The sequence below is a fragment of the Anomaloglossus baeobatrachus genome, chromosome 1, assembly GCF_048569485.1.
Source record: "Anomaloglossus baeobatrachus isolate aAnoBae1 chromosome 1, aAnoBae1.hap1, whole genome shotgun sequence".
Lineage (NCBI taxonomy): Eukaryota > Metazoa > Chordata > Amphibia > Anura > Aromobatidae > Anomaloglossus > Anomaloglossus baeobatrachus.
In genome coordinates this window covers 383,874,551-383,895,427 of record NC_134353.1, presented here as the reverse complement: position 1 = coordinate 383,895,427, position 20,877 = coordinate 383,874,551, and the positions used below count along the sequence as shown (strand labels likewise).

Below are 20,877 nucleotides of genomic sequence, written 5' to 3'. Positions count from 1 at the left end.
CCACAAAAAACTGGAGCCGGCCCTGAACATCAGGTCTCTAAGTTGTAATGTCAAATATTGGAAAAAGCGTATTTATCAGAGTAAGGAGCTTAACAGAATGTTATAAAGTAATCTGGATTGCCAAAGTTATGTATTTTACAGCCAAGAGGGTTAAAAAGAAACAAGTAGCTTTAGAAACAACCTGTCAGGATTTTATATCCCAAACTAATCTCATGTATATGAAGGTGCTTTAATGCTACACAAATTCTTACCTTTCTTGTAGAAATCAGTTTTGCGGTTTTAGAAAAGTCCATAGTTGAAATTGTACGCTAATGGCTGTCCACAGCATTGGGGGTGACCAGTCAGTCATTGACAGGAGGCAGGGAATAGTGAGGGCAGGAGAGCGGCAAGCTCATGGTCCCAGCCAACTGCACTTGTAACTCATTAGCATACAGCTTCATCTATGAATTTCTCCAATGTAATATTTTTAAATAGAATTTTTTTTATAGAACAGAATATTTATTTTTTAATCTATTTATAATAGAAATTTAAAAAGGAGTTTCCCTATGAACAAAGTACATTTTAAAATCAATAAATCTTGGATTATTCACTAACAATCAACTTTTTAAATTTTACTATTCTTAAAGTTGCAGAAATGGACGTGTTTTTGTTTTCATTTATGCTCCTGTGCTGAGAATCTTATGTTTGTGTCCCTGCTATGTACTTAGTACTGGCTGTGTCTGACCGTACAGGGACATGGTCTGATTATACCACATCTCCTGGGCAGGGCGTAAAAGTATGAAGACAGTACAGCATGGGAAGTAAAACATTTCCTTACTTATCTTTTTTAATAAACCACATACAAATTGCAGAAATAATTCCAAGATCTATTGGTTAAAAATTAACTTTGTGGGAAAACCCCCTTAATTTAAAATCAGCATTACAAAAGTGCCTTTTCATAAATGCCACCAGTTTGGGTTATAAAATCCTGACAACAACAGGTTCCTTTTAAAAAGGTGCTCCTCTGATTGCAGAACCACTTTTAAAACATTACCAAATACTGTGTTACATTAACAGTTTAAGAATTAAGAGTTGTCATTTAAACACTTTCTGATCACAAAAAAAAATATAAAAAAAAAAAATAAATAATGCAGTCTTAGGCCTCCGTCACTCATTTGTGCACTTAACACACGTGTGACAGTTCATGGGGCAGATCAGTGTGTGCTCAGTGTGACATCCGAGTAGCACACAGACCACATGAATTTGTATACTTCAATGTCTCTGCAATGACCATTCATGAGCATAATGAGTGAGTTTGGATGTAAGTGTGACAGCAGCGTTGGAGACAGCCAAGTATAGAATTTATTTTCATTTATTTTTGTTTGGCTGAGGCCACACTGGGATTACTGCGTGTCCTCGCATGACACTGATCACGCGATCAGACCACAGCTGCGGGGAGATTGTGCCGACACTGCGGAGGGGGGAGGGATTTATCTCCTCCGTTGCCGGCTATTGCGATTCTCACACTGCACTCGCATTACACCCTCAGTACACCGGTGTAATGCAAGTGCAGTGCAATGTTTCTCTCGCCCTATAGACTTGTATGGGTGCTAGTGAAACAGGATCGCATTCCACTTGCAGCATGATGAGACTGTTCTCAGTCCGATTAGGGCTGAGAAAATAAATCGCTCATGAGAGCTGCCCCATAAAGTAATATTGGTCCGAGTGGAATGCCTTTTTTTTTTTTAAAATTGCACTCCACTCGCACAGTTTCTCACCGTGTCTCCTAGGCCTGAGGCTATGTGCGCACGTGTGCGTAATTCATGCAGTTACGCTGCGCTTTGTAGCGTAGCGTAACTGCATGCGTCCTGCGTCCCCTGCACAGTCTATGGAGATTGTGCAGGGGCCGTGTGCACGTGGCGTTTTAGAGCGCAGCGCTTCGGCTGCTGCCCGAAGCGTGCGTTCTAAGAAGTGACATGTCACTTCTTCCGTGCGCTTTGCCGGCAGCCCCTGCTCTGTCTATGGCAGGAGCTGCAGTGAGAGCGCACGTTCTCACCGGCACCATGCGCTTCAGAACGGAGCTTTTCAGCTGCGCTCTGAAGCGCACCTTTTCGGTGCGGTGCAGAGCGCACACATAGCCTTAAAGTGTGTCCTGGCCAGAATCCTACTCCACACTGATGAGGGGCAATACCACAAAACAGCTGTCTGGATTTATACCTGGCCTTTGGGTATTTCCCTTGTCAGATCTTTCAACTGGTCAAGAGCTGGAAATTGACTAAGTATGGGCCACTTAATATGGTGGTCTCCTAAAAAAAGCCACCACTTTGCTAGGTCCTTCCCAGAGGGATATCTGGCTATTTTCCGTGTCAAGACTCCTAACAGAGGCTCCACGGACCTTTTTTGATTTGCATACTTCCAAGGGGGCAATGCACCTAGGATTTCACTGTGTTGAGCATCTTAGCTGGCTGCCAGCAGTGTTTTCTCAGGCTGGTGTCCCCGAGATCAGTGATAGTTTTGTCTTGTTAGGCCTTAAAGTGACATGTTTTTTATAATATTGGGTGTGTGGGGTGGGAGGGAGTACATTGACACGTGGTCAGTGTCAAAACACTGATGTGTGTGCAAACCGGTGGGTCTACGTGAAATTGACATCGCGCTTAGCAGAGACATGGATGTGTGAAGGAGGCTTTAAAGTGTGCCGTGGATTGCATAATGGTATTTAACCGAACGTATTCTGAACAAAGGTCTCGTATATAGGAAATTACTATATAAGCTGCAGTAATTATGTTTGACATGTTGCTAGGAGAATAGATATAGTTGTCACATATCAAAGAGCTGAGTGCCCTTGCTAACACGTTTGAGAAAGGGGGCAAGTTGCCCAAAAATGTCAGGACAGAGGGTCTCAGTATATGGGGGCAGCAGTGCATCAGTGATACCACAGTTCTGTTAAGAGGGAGGCCAAAGTCAAGTAATTTGACAACCAAGAACAAATTTATTATTCCGGATGCCTAAGGTGTACCATGCATGATTATAAACACCATTATGTGTAGCTGTAGAAAATACTGATTTTTAGAATTGCAAACTAGCAATAAAACAAGAACACTGTACACTCTAGCTTAAGAAGATGCTTACTTTTGTGAGGAAGTTACAAATATATCATTCAAGCACACATCTTGTTCTGTGGCCTCATGTGGCTTTACATGCATTTCCATTGCAGACATGTCTGAATCACACTCCAATGTCACTAAAACAAAAAAAAAAATTGTTAGTGCAAGTATTATACATGACAGTCATAAATTCAAGAGGTATATATAAAAGTGCAGCAAGTTATCAGTTGTCATATTTTGGGGTCTACTGCTTGTCAACCACATGACAACTCTGGTGACACTAGTATCTGTCACCACTGCCAACGACTCAAATGTCAGATGGGTCATCTGTTTGCCAAGTACTTGACTGGACAACCCTTTTTAAAGGAGCTACATTACATCCCCTATCCACAGGTGATCCTTACTGATCAGTGGAAGTCCAAAGGACACATTGACTGGGGATAAAAACTCCCTGCTCTACCAATGGGAAACTTAAAGTTATATAAAAAATAAATAAATAAAAATATGGAGCTCCAGGTCAGATGGCTGAACACCGCTCCTTTTTCTCTGAGGGGGGATGTTAAAAAGTCAAGTGTAGCACTCAGGACAAAAGTGCCCAGTTATGCAGTTTGGTGCAGGCCCCACTGGTTAGATTCCCAGCAAACAAAAAATAATCACCAATCACAGAAAAAAAAAAACAAACCGTAACTACTAGTTGTCGGAGAAAGGGAAAACCATCTGTCTCCAATCATGCTAAAACTATTTATCCAAAAAGCTAGGCAAACTATAAACCCCATTACAGATTGTTGCCTGTGTATGAAGGACTAGGGAAAAAAAAAAAAAAGAAGTGTGGAGTGGTGCGTGAAGAGCGGAGTTTTGACTGATCGGTGGGGGTTTTACAATCTGTACCACTAAAAACACCTGTACTTTCTAAACCACACTTACACTATAAAATTAGTTAGTCCATGAGCAACATGTATTCCCCATCTAATAGATAAGGGATGTGTGTGAATAATTAGTACAGAATAATCTCAAGTCACACTAACGTCACATTGAGATAGCCAAGTCTTGCACTTAACCATCTGTGTTCCATGGAATAAGGCCCAAGACACACGGCATGGAAATCGGAGCAAGTGGAATGCGATAAAACATCACATTCCACTCAGACCAATATTACTCAATGTGCCAGCACCCATGAGCCATTTTCTCGGCCCCAATTGGACCGAGAAAACAAATCGCAGCATGCTGTGACTAATGCGAGACTCTCTCTCGCACCCATTCAAGTCTATGGGGAGAGAGCAAGATCGCACTGCACTCACAGTACACTAGTGTACAGCGAGTGCAGGGCAAGAATGGCAATAGTCAGCAATGGAGGAGAGAGGGAGATAAATCCCTCCTTCTCCTCCTCCGTGCCGCCCCTCCTCAGAGACAGCCCGTCCCCCTCAGTCACAGGGACACTCGGCTCCTGCTGTGCCGTCAGCGCGAGCGGAGTGTCATGCGAGGATCACAGTAGTCCGCGTGTGGCCCCAGCCTTACAGAAACAGGTGACAGAACTTCAGTTCTTTCAGAGCAGTGAGGGTTTTAGCTCAGGGAGTGCTAGTGAGCAAATATTTAATATCTATCTTCTGAAAATGCAAGAAAAGTTTGTTAAACACTAAAAGCTGCGTGCCCACGATGTGTTCACAGCGTTTCTGGTACAGCATGTTTCAGCTGCGTCCAAAACGCTATGATTTACAGTACAAGTATACAGTGGATGGGATTTCTAGAAATCCCATGCCCACTGTGCGTGTAATGCTCGCAGCATAAACTAACTTACAGTGCGCCTTCCCGAGCCGCAAGCATGTCAATTGTTTGTTGCGGAGCCGCAAGTGTTCTCTGCAGGGAAAACCGGAGAGACCGCAACTGCCCAATCGATCCCTGATCGTGGGCATGGGCAGCTGTGGTCTTTGGTCCAGGACACAGCTGGTCCTGATCTTGGGCACGTACCCAAAGTCTGTACTGTACAAGTCTGGTAGAGTGGTTATTACAAGTATACACTTAAAAGGGAACCTGTCAGCTGCAATATGCACCCAGAACCACAAGTAGTTCTGGGTGCATATTGCGAATACCTGCCTAACAGTCTCTGTATCTAGTAGCACAGATAAGGGGATCTTTAGAAAAAAGGATTTCTACAGATTTTAACTTCTGCTAAATGAGGCCAGCGACTAGTCGCAAGGGCATTACATCCCCCCGACTAGTCCGCCCTCTTAGCATGAAAGCACGCCCATAGAGGGGGGGGGGGGTGCTAAAATGCAGCATCACCAGCAGTGACGTGCGTACCCAAGTCCGCTGTTCAGAAGTACTTTGCACTTCTGGTTATGCGCATTAGACCTTGATGAAGCTGGGACGCGTACATGTGTCAGCGTAGCCTATGGCAGAAAAATGCACCATAAAAAAAATGCGGTTCTTTGGTGCATTTTGTCTTCTGTAGGGTTTGTTTTTTTTTGTTTTTTTTTTGTTTTTTTTTTTAAAAAAGAAGAAATAAAAAGGTCTACGATCAGATTCCTTTTAAAGGAGAACCTGTCACCAGGATTTTCCCCTATAAGCTCGGCCACAACCAGTACATACAGTATTGTAGAATACTGTATGTAAGTGGCCAAGCCCTGTAATGGAAAAAACACATACTTCTCCGCTTGGCAGTCGGGTCCGATGGGCATCGTTTGTCCATCTTCCATTGATGTCCTACCCATCTGTGTGGATGACGCATCCTACGTCATCTACACAGGTCTCCATTGCACTCCAGCAAACACTCACTTTACTCTGCTCTTCTGAGGGCAGACCAAAGTATGGTAATGTGCAAAAGTGGGGAAAGGTCAAAGACCACTTGCACATGTGTAGAAGAGTACTTTCATCTGCCCTTTACACATCCAGTATTCTAGAATGCTGTGGTGACAGATTCCCTCTATCTTTCTCAATTGATCACTAGGAGCCCTTGCTCTCAATCAAGAAATCAAAGCAGAGCCAAAATTATAAAGTTAACTTTTGAAATCATCCCCAGATTACCCGCAATTACTCATACATCTCAAAACGATCAGTACAAAAATTGAACCAAAAAATAAAATAAAAAAAAAAAAAAAAAAAAAGAAGTGTAGCATGAAGGGAAAGACCCTGATGCCAGCAGTGTCACTTACTGGACTGCAGTGTAGCTTTTATAAAATCACTGTTTAATTAGCTGAAAATTACTACCAAAAGGACTACTTGGCATACTTCCAAGTAGTCCAGCAGATGCAGGAGCTGGTTATAATCCTGCTCTACTGTCAAACAACGGCTAGATCTGCAGCAGAGAATACTGTAATTTTATCAAAATGACAGCAAGCAGCCCTATTAGTGATAACGCTGGAATCAGTCTCTACATTCATGCTTCTCTCAGATGCGGTAGCGAAAACCTAATGAGACACTTTCAGTGATTAAATAACAAAATCACTTATATGTAGGATGGACAGGCAATATAAATATCTGTAAATAAAGTCTTTCGCAAATATAGAACCCTTAATATACATTTTAGACAAATAATTTAACTGAATAGAAATAGAATATAACACAATTACTGAATGAAATGACATCAGTTATAGGATAATGAGAAATAAGCCATTAATTGCTCATTTAGATATGTTGCAGTTTGGGTGTGTTCACAATACTTACATAGCATTTTGCTAGCCAAATGTTCCCTGCTGCAATGTGTACTGGTGAATAGTGAATCCGCCTTGCTCCACACTACCGTAGTAGAATTGACTGTTAAGAGCAGTCCCCATCAAAATGTGACATCATCTTAGTGCTTCTCTGTAATTGGAAGGCAACCATCAGCCCACAACACCATCTGCTTGTATGGCTACACGTCAGGGATGTGCTGACAGCCCTCCCCCCGCACTACGACACCGTGCTGCATCACAAGCTTCCCCGAGGATGTGCAGATCACTTCCTATTCTAATACACAGCTGAGGTTACTCTCGGTCAGAGAGAAATAAAAACACCCAACCAAAGAATTGCACAGGTGACTGGAACAAGCTGGTAGCTAAAGCAGGATGTTCTTTAACCCTTTAACTGTTGACATGCCTTTTAGTGGCGGCAGTTAAGGGGCCTTATTCCTTAGCGTCGCTTTTTAGTATCACTCGGAATTAAATGGTATCACACCCCCAGTGTTGGAAAATTACCATTATTAGCCTAACAGTGGTTGTCCCTACCCCACCAATTTAATTGGTTCCCGAGTCCTGATTACTGATGGACCCTAAAAAAAAATTTTTTGTTTAAAAGAACAGAAAGTCCTCAGTGGTTGATACCTTTTAATGGCTAACTGAAAAGATGGTAATAATTGCAAGCTTTCGAGACTACTCAGGTCTCTTCATCAGGCATGGTATAACACAAAATCTGAAGCGTCACATATTTATACACAACAGGACTTAGAATAGTGCAGTAAAAAAAAACAAAAAAAAAACAAACAAGTTATATGAAACAGAACTATCACTATGGCAGGGGGGCAAACTGTTGTGGGGCCATAAATACTGCTGCAGTTCAGTGTGAAAGTTTTATTGTCCTTTGATAAGGGTCTGGTCCGGGCTGTGACACGCTCGGATGGTCAGAGGAGCACATCTTTTAACTGATGTAAAAAGACATGAATCCATGAGACACATTCATTCCTTCTCTGAATGTGTCAAAGGTCATCATAAGTTTGTACTCCCATAGTCTCCTATCTCTCTGGGAAGAAGTGTCTTTAGTTCCATAAAGATGCGGTACATTCTGGTATCCTCCATTTTGATACAAAGAAGTGTCTTTAGTTCCATAAAGATGCGGTACATTCTGGTATCCTCCATTTTGATACATCATGTATCATGATGGACCCTAGTATTTTGAAAACATGGCAGCATTTGGTTGTGCCTCTGCCTCGAAGTTTATCTAAGGCTGGTTTCACACTACGTCTTTTTAACATCCGTTGAAAACGTTATTTTAGCGGACAAGCGGATCCAGTGCAAATGCGTTTTCATTTCAATGCATTTGCAATGGACTCGCGTTAACATCCGTTCACCTGCGTTTGCGTGCGTTATAGTGAGGATCCAGTGACTTGCAGTTTTTTTAACATGTTTCAAAAACGCTACTTGTAGCGTTTTTGAGCTCCGTCCAAATACTGCAAATTGCTGGATCCTGACTAAACAGCACGTGAACGCAGGTGAACGCTGGCGTGCTGATAGACAGGATCCTGCTTTTGTACTGAGCATGCCCAGAAAGTACTGAGCATGCCCAGAACGAGTCTCGTGTGATCTGTCTCTCCTCCTCCCTCACCCTCTCTCTCTATGTCTTTCCCCCTTCCTCCCCCCTCCCTCCCTCTCCCCCGCCTGAGAGCTGCGGACACTCGTAACCAAGGTAAATATCGCGTAACCACTTCTCTTAGTTACCCGATGTTTACGTTGGTTACGTGTGCAGGCAGCCCTGCTCCTAGCAGCTGCAGACACTCGTAACCAAGATAAATATCGGGTATCCAAGGCCGATGTTTACCTTGGTTACCAGCGTCTGCAGCTGTCAGAAGCCTCCTCCCAGTCTAGTTCTCCTCACTCCCGATCACATGACTCCAATGCCCGCCCCTAAACATCCAGTGCAGGATCCTGCAAAATAACAGATGCGTTTGCATACGTTATTTGCTGTAAAAGCAGGATCCGTACTTCCGCTAAAATAACGTTTTCAACGGATGTTAAAAAGACGTAGTGTGAAACCAGCCTTAGAAGAGAGACTACAAGTGCTGCTAGTGAAATAAAATTAAATCAATCGCCATAAATCCTTCCCAAACATCACCCCCTTGAACATACTCTTCCTCCCTCTACCAGTCATCCCCCTCAAATCAAAAACAAATAAACACAAATTCTAAATTTCTTAGGCTAGGGTTGAGCCTAGAATGTACGGCTGCTTCCAAGTTGGTGGGCGTGACTGGCTTGGTTGGTGGAGGTGGCAATGTTTCCACTCGTCCACTAATTATGGAAGGGCCCCCAGACCCGCACTTCTATTGTAAACAACTCCGTGACCATGTGGACTTCTATAAATAAAAGGTTTATTCCATCTGGAAACATCAGGCTGCATTTCGAACACGCCCCCATCACGTGACAACTGACATCGTACCTGGAAGGAGCCCATACAGTCTAGCATAAACCCCAGAATTACAGAATTAGGGCAAAGTTGGGGCAAAGAGAAAAAAAAAAAAAAAGTTAGCTTGGGTTTTTTTTTTAGTTCAGTAGGGACTTAAATATAATTGTGCAGAGAGAATGTTCACCGTGGAGCAGGCGTACACTGCTTGCCTCCAGCAGTTCTGGATAGGATGCGGAATCTGCCTCTGGAGGTAAGGCCTCTTTCACACATCAGTGATTCTGGCATGTATGCGACCGTGATTCTGGTACGTATAAAAACGGACATACACAGACCCATTAAAATCAATGGGTTTGTGCACACTGATTTTTCACTTACCGTGTCTCCATGCGGTGTACAGGCGTATTAGTGATTTCTGCACGGAGACATGTCCATTTATTTTTTTTGACATTATTGATGTCACACGTACTACACTATGGTGTGATCCGTGCAACACATACCAGAAGAACATGTACATTTAAAACTAAAAGCTTTTTAGACTCCCATCACAGATTCCACATGGAGGACACACATGTGCCATGAGTTAAGGCACACGGAGGGGCATATGCGTTTTTAAACATCTGCTTTTCACTGGTGTAACAGGGGTAAAATAGTTTTTCAAACCGCGATTACCGCTTCCTCCATGGGATCCCACAGCCTGATGGTAATGCCTGTTGTCACTGCTGAAATACCAGCAGCAGGGTCAAGCACTGCTTTCCCCTCTATGGTATCCTGGCCAGCCCTTTTCCTTCAAATCCTCCCTGTTTTTAGCAACCCCAAATATAAAACAAACATAGAAGTCACCAATTCTACCCCCTTTTAGTTTTACCAAATTTGATACTCCTGAAGTCCTGCAATTAATTGCCCACGAACATAAATCCCAAAATCCCACATCCATCCATTCGTTATTGGATCACCACATTTTGGGGCATTACCCTAAACCCTATAGGGTGGAAAGGGGGGGGGGGGGAATTTTCAGCTGTCATGACCAAATTCCAATAGGGGACCCTTTTGATTATTCCATGTTCGTGTCAATTCCCTCCGCCCCCCAAAGAAAATACCCAGACTGATAGGCTAAATAAAATGGAGACCTCTTACTTCCTTCATACAAAAGGATTCTCTTCTACATTAACTATAGCCATGAATTAAAAGGTTTTTGTTTAAGAGTTCTTGATGAGTTTCAAAGACCGTGTCATTCAGCCAATTTATGCCCTCTAAGCGCACTAAACAGAGCATCAAATTATACAAATGTGAGAAAGCACAAGCAGATACATTTGCACTAGTGATGAGCGAGCATGCTTGTCACTACTCGGTACTCGCACGAGTATCACTGTACTCGGGCTGCTCGGCGGGGACCGAGTAATCTCGCGATACTCGTGCTTTACTCGTGGTCTTCATTTCTGCATGTTGGCGCTCTTTTGAGAGGCAGCCCTCATGCAGGGATTGGCTGGCAGACCACTGCAATGCCACAGCCCTGTTAGTTGTGGAATTGCAGTGATTGGCCGGCCTGCACAGCGTCACCGAGCCTTTATATCGGCCGGCGCGCTGTGCTCTGCTCACAGCTATTCTGACAGTGAGTGTAGGGAGAGTGTCGCTGATTCAGGGAAAGCTTTGCGGCCCTTTATAGCTTTTTCAGTTGCAGGGCTGCAAACAGTGTGACCAAAAGTCCTTCTCAGGACTATTCTAGTTGTATACAGGCAGGCAGGGTATAGCCAGGTCGGAGTACAGTAGCAGAGTCCTTCTCAGGACTATTGTTGCTATATACAGGCAGGGTATAGCCAGGTCTGAATACAGGCTAGTGACCAAAAGAGTCCTTGTCAGGACTATTGTACCAGTATACAGGCAGGCAGGGTAGTGGTGACCGTATACCAGCCTTCATATCTGGGGCTGGTGTACACAGTGTAAAACAGTCCAGATAGTGTCTGACTTGTCTGTACTGTAATTGTCGCTCCCCAAAAAAACCTGTTAGTAGGTTATTATTGCGTCCGTGCTTGGTTTTTAAAACCGCACGTGTGTGCCTGTTGGTGGCAGCGTACAGGTGCACTGGTGTGCGTTTACCAAACTATTATATAACGCACAAGTGTAGTGTATAATACACGTCAGTCAGCAGTGGCTGATAGTGTCAGAGTTCTTAATTTTTGCTCCTAAAACCTGTGTTAGGTTATTATTGCGTCCGTGCTTGGTTTTTAAAACCGCACGTGTGTGCCTGTCGGTGGCAGCGTACAGGTGCACTTGTGTGCAATTTCCAGAAACTTTGATATAACGCACAAGTAGTGAATATACACGTCAGCAGTGCACAGCATTGCAAAATGCGCAAGGGCATTGGCAAGGAACAAGGAAGTGGACGTGATGGTGGTGCAGGCAGAGGCCGAGGTCGTGGGCAAGCTCTAATTTCGCCACAACAAAGGGCCACATCTAGTCGCTCGCACGTCCTGTCCCAAATTCTTGGGGACCGCAGCAGTACACCGCTCTTGAACCAAGACCAGTGTCAACAGGTTGTTAGTTGGATAGCGGATAATGCTTCCAGTCAGATTGGCACCACCACAAACACTCTGTCTTCCACACGGTCAAGTGTCAGTAGCCGTGATACTGCACCGCACATTTCTGAACCTGATCCTCCTTCCTACCACCAGGCTGAGTACACGTCCTCCTCGGACATTAATGATCCCACACTTGGACACTCGGAAGAGCTGTTCACGTTTCCATTCACACATTCTGGCCTCTCGCCAGCTCATATTGAAGTGGGTCATGAGGAGATCGTCTGTACAGATGGCCAAATATTTGAGCAGCCACGTTCTCACGAAGTTGGCAACGTGTCTCAACAAGTGGTGGACGATGATGAGACAATTGTCAGCAAGTCAGGAGGAGGAGCAGGGTGCGGAAGAGGAAGACGACGTGGTGGATGATCCAGTAACTGACCCAACCTGGCAGGAGGATATGCAGAGCGAGGACAGCAGTGCACAGGGGGAGGGAGGCGTAGCATCACAACAGGCAGTAAGAAGCAGGGTGGTGGCCCCAGGCAGAAGTCAGGCAACCGTTCCCCGGAACAACACGACGACACAAGGTGCCTGTCCAAATGTTAGGTCTTCACGAGTCTGGCAGTTTTTTAAGTTGGATCCAGATGATTCAAAAAAGGCCATTTGCAACACCTGCCGTGCCAGCATCAGCAGGGGTACCAAAACTAGCAGCCTGACCACCACCAGCATGATCAGGCACATGTCAGCCAAGCACCCGACTTTGTGGGAAGTACAACAGAGTCGAGGAGCAGTGCTTGCTGATGTCACTGCTACGTCTTCGCTGGTTGTGCATGCGAGCCAATCCTCTGTCCATGCTGCCTGCGAACAAGCCTCCTCCACTCCTGCACCTACAGTTGCCTACGCAGAAAGAACACCATCATCAAGCACGTCCTTGTCCCAGCGCAGCGTTCAGTTATCCATTCAGCAAACCTTTGAACGCAGGCGCAAATACACTGCCAACACCCCACATGCCACAGTTCTAAATGCTAACATTTCGCGACTGCTTGCGCTGGAAATGTTGCCTTTTAGGCTGGTGGAGACAGAAGCATTCCGTGACCTGATGGCGGCAGCTGTCCCACGTTACTCGGTCCCCAGCCGCCACTATTTCTCCCGGTGTGCCGTCCCCGCGTTGCATAACCACGTGTCACAAAACATCACACGTGCCCTGAACAACGCTGTTTCACCCAAGGTCCACCTAACCACAGACACGTGGACAAGTGCTTGTGGGCAAGGCCACTACATCTCGTTGACGGCACACTGGGTTAATATTGTGGAAGCTGGGACCCAGTCTGAGCGAGGGACGCAACACGTCCTTCCCACACCAAGGTTTGCAGGCCCTACCTCAGTCAGTGTTTCACCCACACTCTACAGCTCCGGAATGTCATGCTCTTCAGCCTCCTCCTCCTCCTGCGCATCCTCATCCACTGTGCCCTCCACACCAGTCACAAGCTGGAAGCACTGCAGCACTGCCTCGGCGAAGCGGCAACAGGCTGTGCTGAAGCTAATCTGCATAGGTGACAAACCCCACAATGCAGAAGAGCTGTGGACAGCTCTGAAACAGCAGGCAGATCACTGGCTCACACCTCTGAACCTAAAGCCAGGAAAGGTCGTTTGTGACAATGGCCGGAACCTGGTGGCGGCTTTGAGGCGAGGCCAGCTGACACATGTTCCATGCGTGGCCCATGTGCTCAACCTCGTGGTTCAGCGGTTTATAAAGTCATACCCAGAGCTGTCTGATCTGCTGGTAAAAGTTCGCCGCCTGTCTGCACATTTTCGAAAGTCACCTACTGCTTCAGCCGGCCTTGCCGGCTTTCAGCGCCGTTTGCATCTTCCGGCTCACAGACTGGTGTGTGATGTCCCCACGCGTTGGAATTCAACTCTGCACATGTTGGTCAGGATATGTGAGCAGAAGAGGGCAGTTGTTGAGTACCTGCATCACCTAAGCCGTCGGGAAATGGGTCAAACTCCACACATAACACCTGAGGAGTGGAGATGGATGTCAGACCTATGTACCATCCTCCAAAACTTTGAGGACTCCACCAAGATGGTGAGTGGTGATGACGCCATTATTAGCGTCACCATACCGCTACTCTGCCTTCTAAAACGGTCCCTGCTGAAAAACAAACATGATGCATTGCAGGCGGAGCGCGATGAGTTGCAGCAAGAAACAGTAGTGGGTGTGGGTGATAACACAGCCCAGCCTCGTCTCATCACAACGTGCAGTGGAGGACTATGACGAGGAGGAGGATGAAGACATGGAGCAACTCTCCGGCCAAATTGAGGATATGACATGCACACCAGTCATATCCTCGATTCAGCGTGGCTGGCCAGAGGACAGGGTAGATGAGGAGGAGGAGGAGGAGGAGGAGGAGGAGGAGGAGGAGGACAGCATGTTCAGTCATCTTGTTGGTCAGGCTACTGAAGTCCTGGCTGTTAAGAGTCTGGCGCACATGGCTGACTTTATGGTAAGCTGCCTGTCTCGTGACCCTCGCGTTAAGAACATCTTGGCCGACAATCATTACTGGTTGGTAACACTGTTAGACCCACGCTACAAGGAGAACTTTTTGTCTCTTATTCCCGTGGAGGAGAGGTCAACCAAAATGCAGCAGTTTCGGAAGGCCATACTCACGGAAGTAGGCAAAGCATTCCCCTCACAAAACGCTAGCGGCATAGGTCAGGAATCAGTGGACAACCGAGGCGTACAGCCGAGAGAGGCACAAGTCCAATCCGCCAGAGGTAGGGGAACAGTCTTTAAGATGTGGGACAGTTTTCTCAGCCCCTCACGTACCACAGCCCCTGAGGTGCGGGGTAGTGCCACAAGAAATCCTAAGTTTGCCCAGATGCTGAAGGAGTACCTTGCAGATCGAACAACTGTACTCCGACATTCCTCTGTGCCTTACAATTATTGGGTATCCAAGCTGGACACGTGGCATGAATTGGCTCTCTACGCCTTGGAAGTCCTGGCCTGCCCTGCTGCTAGCGTTTTGTCAGAGCGTGTTTTTAGTGCCGCAGGTGGAATCATTACAGATAAACGCACCCGCCTGTCAACTGAAAATGCTGACAGGCTGACTCTGATAAAGATGAACAAGGGTTGGATTGGGCCAGACTTCACCACACCACCAGCAAATGAGAGCGGAATTTAAAGTTTGCCATGTACCTCCACTCACCCATGGGTACACTTCTCGACTTTGGATAATCGCTGGACTGCTCCTCCTTCTCCTCATGCGCCATCATGATGACCGTTACAATAGTTAGGTCTTTGTTTCAGGTATACCCCCAGTGGTAAATTTTTTCGCCCATTCTTTGCAGAATGGACATTACAACGACAGGAGACCCGCTCCTTTGCAACGGGAACAATGTTTTGAGGCCCTCATGCACGTCTCTACCCAGGGACAACGTGTAGCCTCCCAATTTTTGGCTGCCCTGCCTAAGGGCTATACTATAATACACCCACTTCCTTAAAATGGACACTTAATGTTTTGAGGCCCTCATGCACGTCTCTACCCAGGGACAATGTGGAGCCTCCCAATTTTTGGCTGCCCTGGCAAAGGGCTATACTGAAATAGACCCACTTCCTTACAATGGGCACTTCAGGTTTAAAGGCCATCATGCACGTCTCTATCCAGGGACAATGTGGAGCCTCCCAATTTTTGGCTGCCCTGCCTAAGGGCTATACTATAATACACCCACTTCCTGACAATGGACACTTAATGTTTTGAGGCCCTCATGCACGTCTCTACCCAGGGACAATGTGGAGCCTCCCAATTTTTGGCTGCCCTGGCAAAGGGCTATACTGAAATAGACCCACTTCGTTACAATGGGCACTTCAGGTTTAAAGGCCATCATGCACGTCTCTACCCAGGGACAATGTGGAGCCTCCCAATTTTTGGCTGCCCTGGCAAAGGGCTATACTGAAATAGACCCACTTCCTTACAATGGGCACTTCAGGTTTAAAGGCCATCATGCACGTCTCTACCCAGGGACAATGTGGAGCCTCCCAATTTTTGGCTGCCCTGCCTAAGGGCTATACTATAATACACCCACTTCCTGACAATGGACACTTAATGTTTTGAGGCCCTCATGCACGTCTCTACCCAGGGACAATGTGGAGCCTCCCAATTTTTGGCTGCCCTGGCAAAGGGCTATACTGAAATAGACCCACTTCCTTACAATGGGCACTTCAGGTTTAAAGGCCATCATGCACGTCTCTACCCAGGGACAATGTGGAGCCTCCCAATTTTTGGCTGCCCTGCCTAAGGGCTATACTATAATACACCCACTTCCTGACAATGGACACTTAATGTTTTGAGGCCCTCATGCACGTCTGTATGCAGGGGCATTGGTGAACCTCACAATTTAGGACTGCCCTGGCAAAGGAAAATACTACAAAGACTCACTTCCTCAAAATGGGCACATTAGACTCAAGAGGCCTTCATGTACGTCTCTTCTCAGGGACATCGGAGTGCCACACAATGTTTTCACGTAAAATCTTTCATGTATTGATCTCAAAAAGTAACATACACCAGCTCTATCTCACTATTGGGTATGTGCCCTTAACATTTCCGCCATGAAAAATCATTTTGGGGTCATTTTGGAAGGTTTTCTGGTGAGTCCGTAAAAATGGCGTAAAACGCGGACAAAATTGTTCACAGCTGTGACTTTTGAGTGATAAATGCTTCAAGGGGTCTTCCCCATGCTGTTGCCATGTCATTTGAGCACTCTTCTGAGACTTTTGTGACATTTTTAGGGTTTCTCCATGCTGCCGGGAGGTCATTTCACAAAAATACTCGGGTCTCCCATAGGATAACATTGGGCTCGTTGCTCGGGCCGAGTACACGAGTATCTTGGGAGGCTCGGCCCGAGCTTCGAGCACCCGAGCTTTTTAGTACTCGCTCATCACTAATTTGCACCTTTCATTTAGGTGGTCAGGGACCACCAAATTAAGTCTCCAAACGGCCCCCAGACAATTAGGATCCCAGGCGGAGAAGAAAAAAAAAAAAAAAAACCCCACACAAGTAGGTTTTCTATAACAGTTTGTGTCCAGACATTTAGAGAAGGGGTCCTCATTCTCACTGGCTAGTGACCAAACTGTTTGCAGTGAAGGGGAATGACGTAAAAAATGCTAAACACCCTGCATTCAGACACCATTGTGACGATTGGAAACAAGGGCTCCACCAGGTACAAGCAGAAATCGTTCTGTGAAACAAAGAAGAAAAAAAAAAAAAAAATGGGTGGCGTTGACCTGTTAAATCAGGTGCTTTAACCGTATTTGGTAGAGTGTAAGGCTATTCTCCCAAGCTGCATGTTTTTCTGCAACCTGTTAGAGAGCCTGGAAATATCAAAAGCAGCTTGTCCTGATTGTGATTTTTTTGTCGCGGTTGTCAATTCTGACTTCATGTATTTGTCAGCATAGAAAGTGAAAACTGCAACAGAAAAGCAAGAAGAATGAGCATGTTGCATTTTTTTTTGTAAGAAGTTTGACAAATTGCAGACCAAATAAAACAAAAAAAAAAATTGTAACATGCGCACAGCAAATCTGATTTCTCAGACTTTGCTGGGAAGTCAAAAAGTCAGAACTTGCTAACAAAACAGCACAAAAAAAACAAAACAAAAAAAAAAAAACCAAAAACACTGCAGCGTGCGCATGTAGCCCAAAACCAGGGTCTGGTACAAAAAGGTAGCAATCTACTCCCTACAGATTGTTACTTAGAACAGCTTTGCCTTCTATACAAAGTTGCAAAAACTGCTCACTTTCCTCCAATACCAGGAGAAAATTGTTGAGTGTCTTTTTGATTCAACGACACAGGAGGCAGCCTCCGAGACAGAGGATGTCGAGAGACTGTCAAGAGCATCATCCCTCCCCACACTAAAGTATCCCCCAAAAAGATGTAGTGTTTACACGAAGCATGGTAGGAGAGATCCCCAGTACTACTGCCCCATGTGTCCATCCCAACCAGGCCTTTGTGTCACCCTCCGGTTTTAGAGACCTACCACCCATCTGACAATTAAACTGGAATGAATATACCAAAGTGTGGTAGGATCCTTCCCCCCCTCCCAAAAAAATAAATTTATTTACTTTTAAAGTTTTCTGCTTAGTGGGCCCCAGTAGAAACGTAGGTTTTGTGGAACAAGAAAAAGAGGATATTTTAATCAGTAAAACACATTTTAAACCCATGTCACAATTCCAGGACTTGTTCATTCACATACCAAACTATTATTCAGACAAATCCCTGCCCACATGCCACAGAATGTGGACCCCACATATGTTCTTGAAAAGTCTGATCATCTGACAACTTTCCAGTACTTCATCACACAAAGTTTTCTGCTATTTATCTTATTTTGACTTATGAAGAAAAAGTTTTGTAGCAAGACATTAAAACTACACATTTAAAAAAAAAAAAAAAAAAAAAAAAAGTTTGAAAAATGCAAAGTAATTTTTTTTTTGTAGTTGTGGAAAAATAAAAAAAGTGGAATAAAATGCAATCAAAAAGGTCAAATATAAATACAAATGATACTGCTGAAAAAAAAATAATCTTGCTGCGCAAGCTGGAGCTCTTAGAAAAGAGTAATGTAAAAACTCTATAGTTTGTATGGTTCAAAAGAAAAATGCCACACAAATGCGGTGTTAGGCTATGTGCACACATTATGGGTTCTTCCCCACCCCTCCCCCGTAGGAAAAAACACACCCTCTGGCAGGAAAATCATCAAAATGCATGCATGGGTCCTTTATCCAAACACTGATTCTTTATCCAGAAATAGCAACACCCCTTAAGGCCAAGTTCACACATCCTGTGTTTTCAATCCGTCAGGTCCGTCAGCAACGGATCAGTCATTTTCAAGATGTCAACTGATGCAACTGATGTGTTTTTCACAGGTTTCCTTTCACAGGAATCCTGTGAAAAAACGGATCAGTTGCGTCCGTTACATCCGCTGTGCGTCCGTTTTTTGACGGATCAGTCATGATCCGTCTGTGTTTGGGACAGCCCAGTGGGTGTGCCAAGCATGCTGGGCATGCTCAGTAGAGCATGACGGAATCCTGCGCTGGATTCCGTTGTAAGACGGATTACGACGGAATCCAGCACCATAGACATGCATTACAAGCTTGACGGATGGCGACGGATTCCTGCGCGGCGCGTTAATTTTGACGGCCCGAAAAACGTTACATTCTGCGTTGCTCCCCGCTCGGCGGTCAGTCAAAAACGACGGACCGCGACGCAGCGGATGCAACGCAGGGTCATCAGTCGCAATCCGTCGCTAATAGAAGTCTATGGGGAAATACAGGATTCCTGCAAAATATTTTGAAGGATACCGTAATTCCCCAAGGCGACGGATTGTGACTGATGCAAAACACAGGATGTGTGAACTTAGCCTTAGGCTATGTTCACAGTGCATCTTTTACTGCGTTTTTGGGTCATTTTTGAGATCAAAAGATACACCTTAAATGCAAGCATTTCCTTCTCCCAGCAAGGTGTATGAGATTTCTATTTTACTGTCTACACAGTGCATCTTTTTTTTGTTGCATCTCTGCTGCGTTTTTTGAAGATGCAGCATGTCAGTTCTTTTTGCCAGAGTTTGAGCCCTTCCAGTCAATAGATTTGAATTAAACGCTTTGGGCAAAATGCTGTAAAAATGCATGAGTTTTGATGCGGGTGAGGGTTTTTTTTTGGGCCAAAAACGTTGCATCTTTGTCGTTAAGAAAAGATGCAGTGTGAAAATAGCCCAAGATGTATTGTGCTTGGTTTGGCATAACTGCTCCATCCACTTCCATAACATCAAGTTGCAATATCAGAACAAGCCATGGTCAGTTGTATTGCCATTTATGAAAGAAAGGAGCCATGTTTCTCATTCTGGACAAACATTGCAATATTGGGCTTCTGTGCAATAGTTCGTGTACACGTTTCACTGGCACTAGGAACTTGTCTAGCCAGACTAAGTAAAGGACAACGGTTAACTGATAATCTACCATTTCACAACAGAGGGCAACAGGGACACTTTGTCCTTCTCAACTTCGACATGCAGACAATCCAAACATAAAGCTGCCCTGACTTTACATCATTACTTCAGTTGCAGACAAAAGGCAAAAAGCCAACATTGATTAGTAACATAAGGGTCAACGTTAATGTCAATGTCGGACTGGGGTGCTAGGGGCTCACCAGTAACACTGATACTAAGGGCCCAGAGTAAAGCAACACAATAACTCATCCAGAAAAATCTATGTAAATATGCCCAAAAACAACATTAGCATTATAGTAGCGACACCTTTATTGGCTAACCAAAAAAAAAAATATAAAAAAAAAAATAAATAAATACATTTGCAAGCTTTCAGAGGACACACTCCTTCAGGCAGGTTTAGAAAAGGAGACTCCACATTTACCCACTAGATAGAGGAACATGCTATAGGTGTAAAATATTTACAAAGTTTGTTCATGCAGATCAGATATTCTCCAGTTAAAGAACTTGTCAATCAAATAATCTTGCCCAAACCACATGCAGTATGAATCAGGAGCCTGGCTGCACGATTGCAGAAGGTTATATATTTTTTTCTCTGAAATGCACTGGTGTTTCAGAGTTCATACAATTTGAAGGTCCGGCCAGGTACTATAGCTTAAGACCAGACTAGTCTGGTAACACCGACAACCAGCTCTTCCCAGCGCTGCTGCAGATTATGAACAGGTCTCCCCAGTGTGCATACACAAGGAGACACCTGATCACTTGGTGCAATGTCAAACTTGTCTGGTCTACCAGGTTGGTCCCTAGCCAAGACAGACATACATACATACATACATTTTATATTCTGGAGTATTTCAGAGGAAATATAACTGCCTGCTATTGTGCAATGCTGAATACAGTTTGAATCAGGTGACAGGTTCCTTATAAATAGCAGTGAGAGACTACTGGTGATTGCTGCTATTACAAATCAATGTTGGCTGTGTCTTATAGCTGGCATCTTCCCTGCATGAAGCAGGCTCCACTTATGTGCATCCTGAACTGACCATAGACTAGTCTGGTCCAGCTCCGCCCCCAGATGGCTTCTCAGTGTTGATAGAGGTGATGTACATGGGGAGAGATCTGTCAAAGTGATGTAAATGACCAGTCAGGGAACTGCAGTGGCATTGGGAAGAGCAGTACTAATCAAGTCTGACTATGGAATCAGA

General features: G+C 44.9%; 1 protein-coding gene across 3 annotated transcripts in view; it reads right to left on the bottom strand.

Annotated features, from left to right (window-relative positions):
- The window catches only part of ACSBG2 (acyl-CoA synthetase bubblegum family member 2), a 165,189-nt gene that overhangs the window by 43,480 nt on the left and 100,832 nt on the right, over positions 1-20,877 (bottom strand). For 2 of the 3 annotated variants that reach the window (XM_075352529.1, XM_075352530.1), the window contains exon 2: positions 3,109-3,220. In XM_075352529.1, coding sequence (XP_075208644.1) covers positions 3,109-3,197 — 89 coding nt within the window. In that variant the 5' untranslated portion in view covers positions 3,198-3,220. Of the gene's footprint in view, positions 1-3,108; positions 3,221-6,743; positions 6,909-20,877 lie in introns of those variants that run through there. The other variant, XM_075352528.1, reaches the window with a different exon arrangement.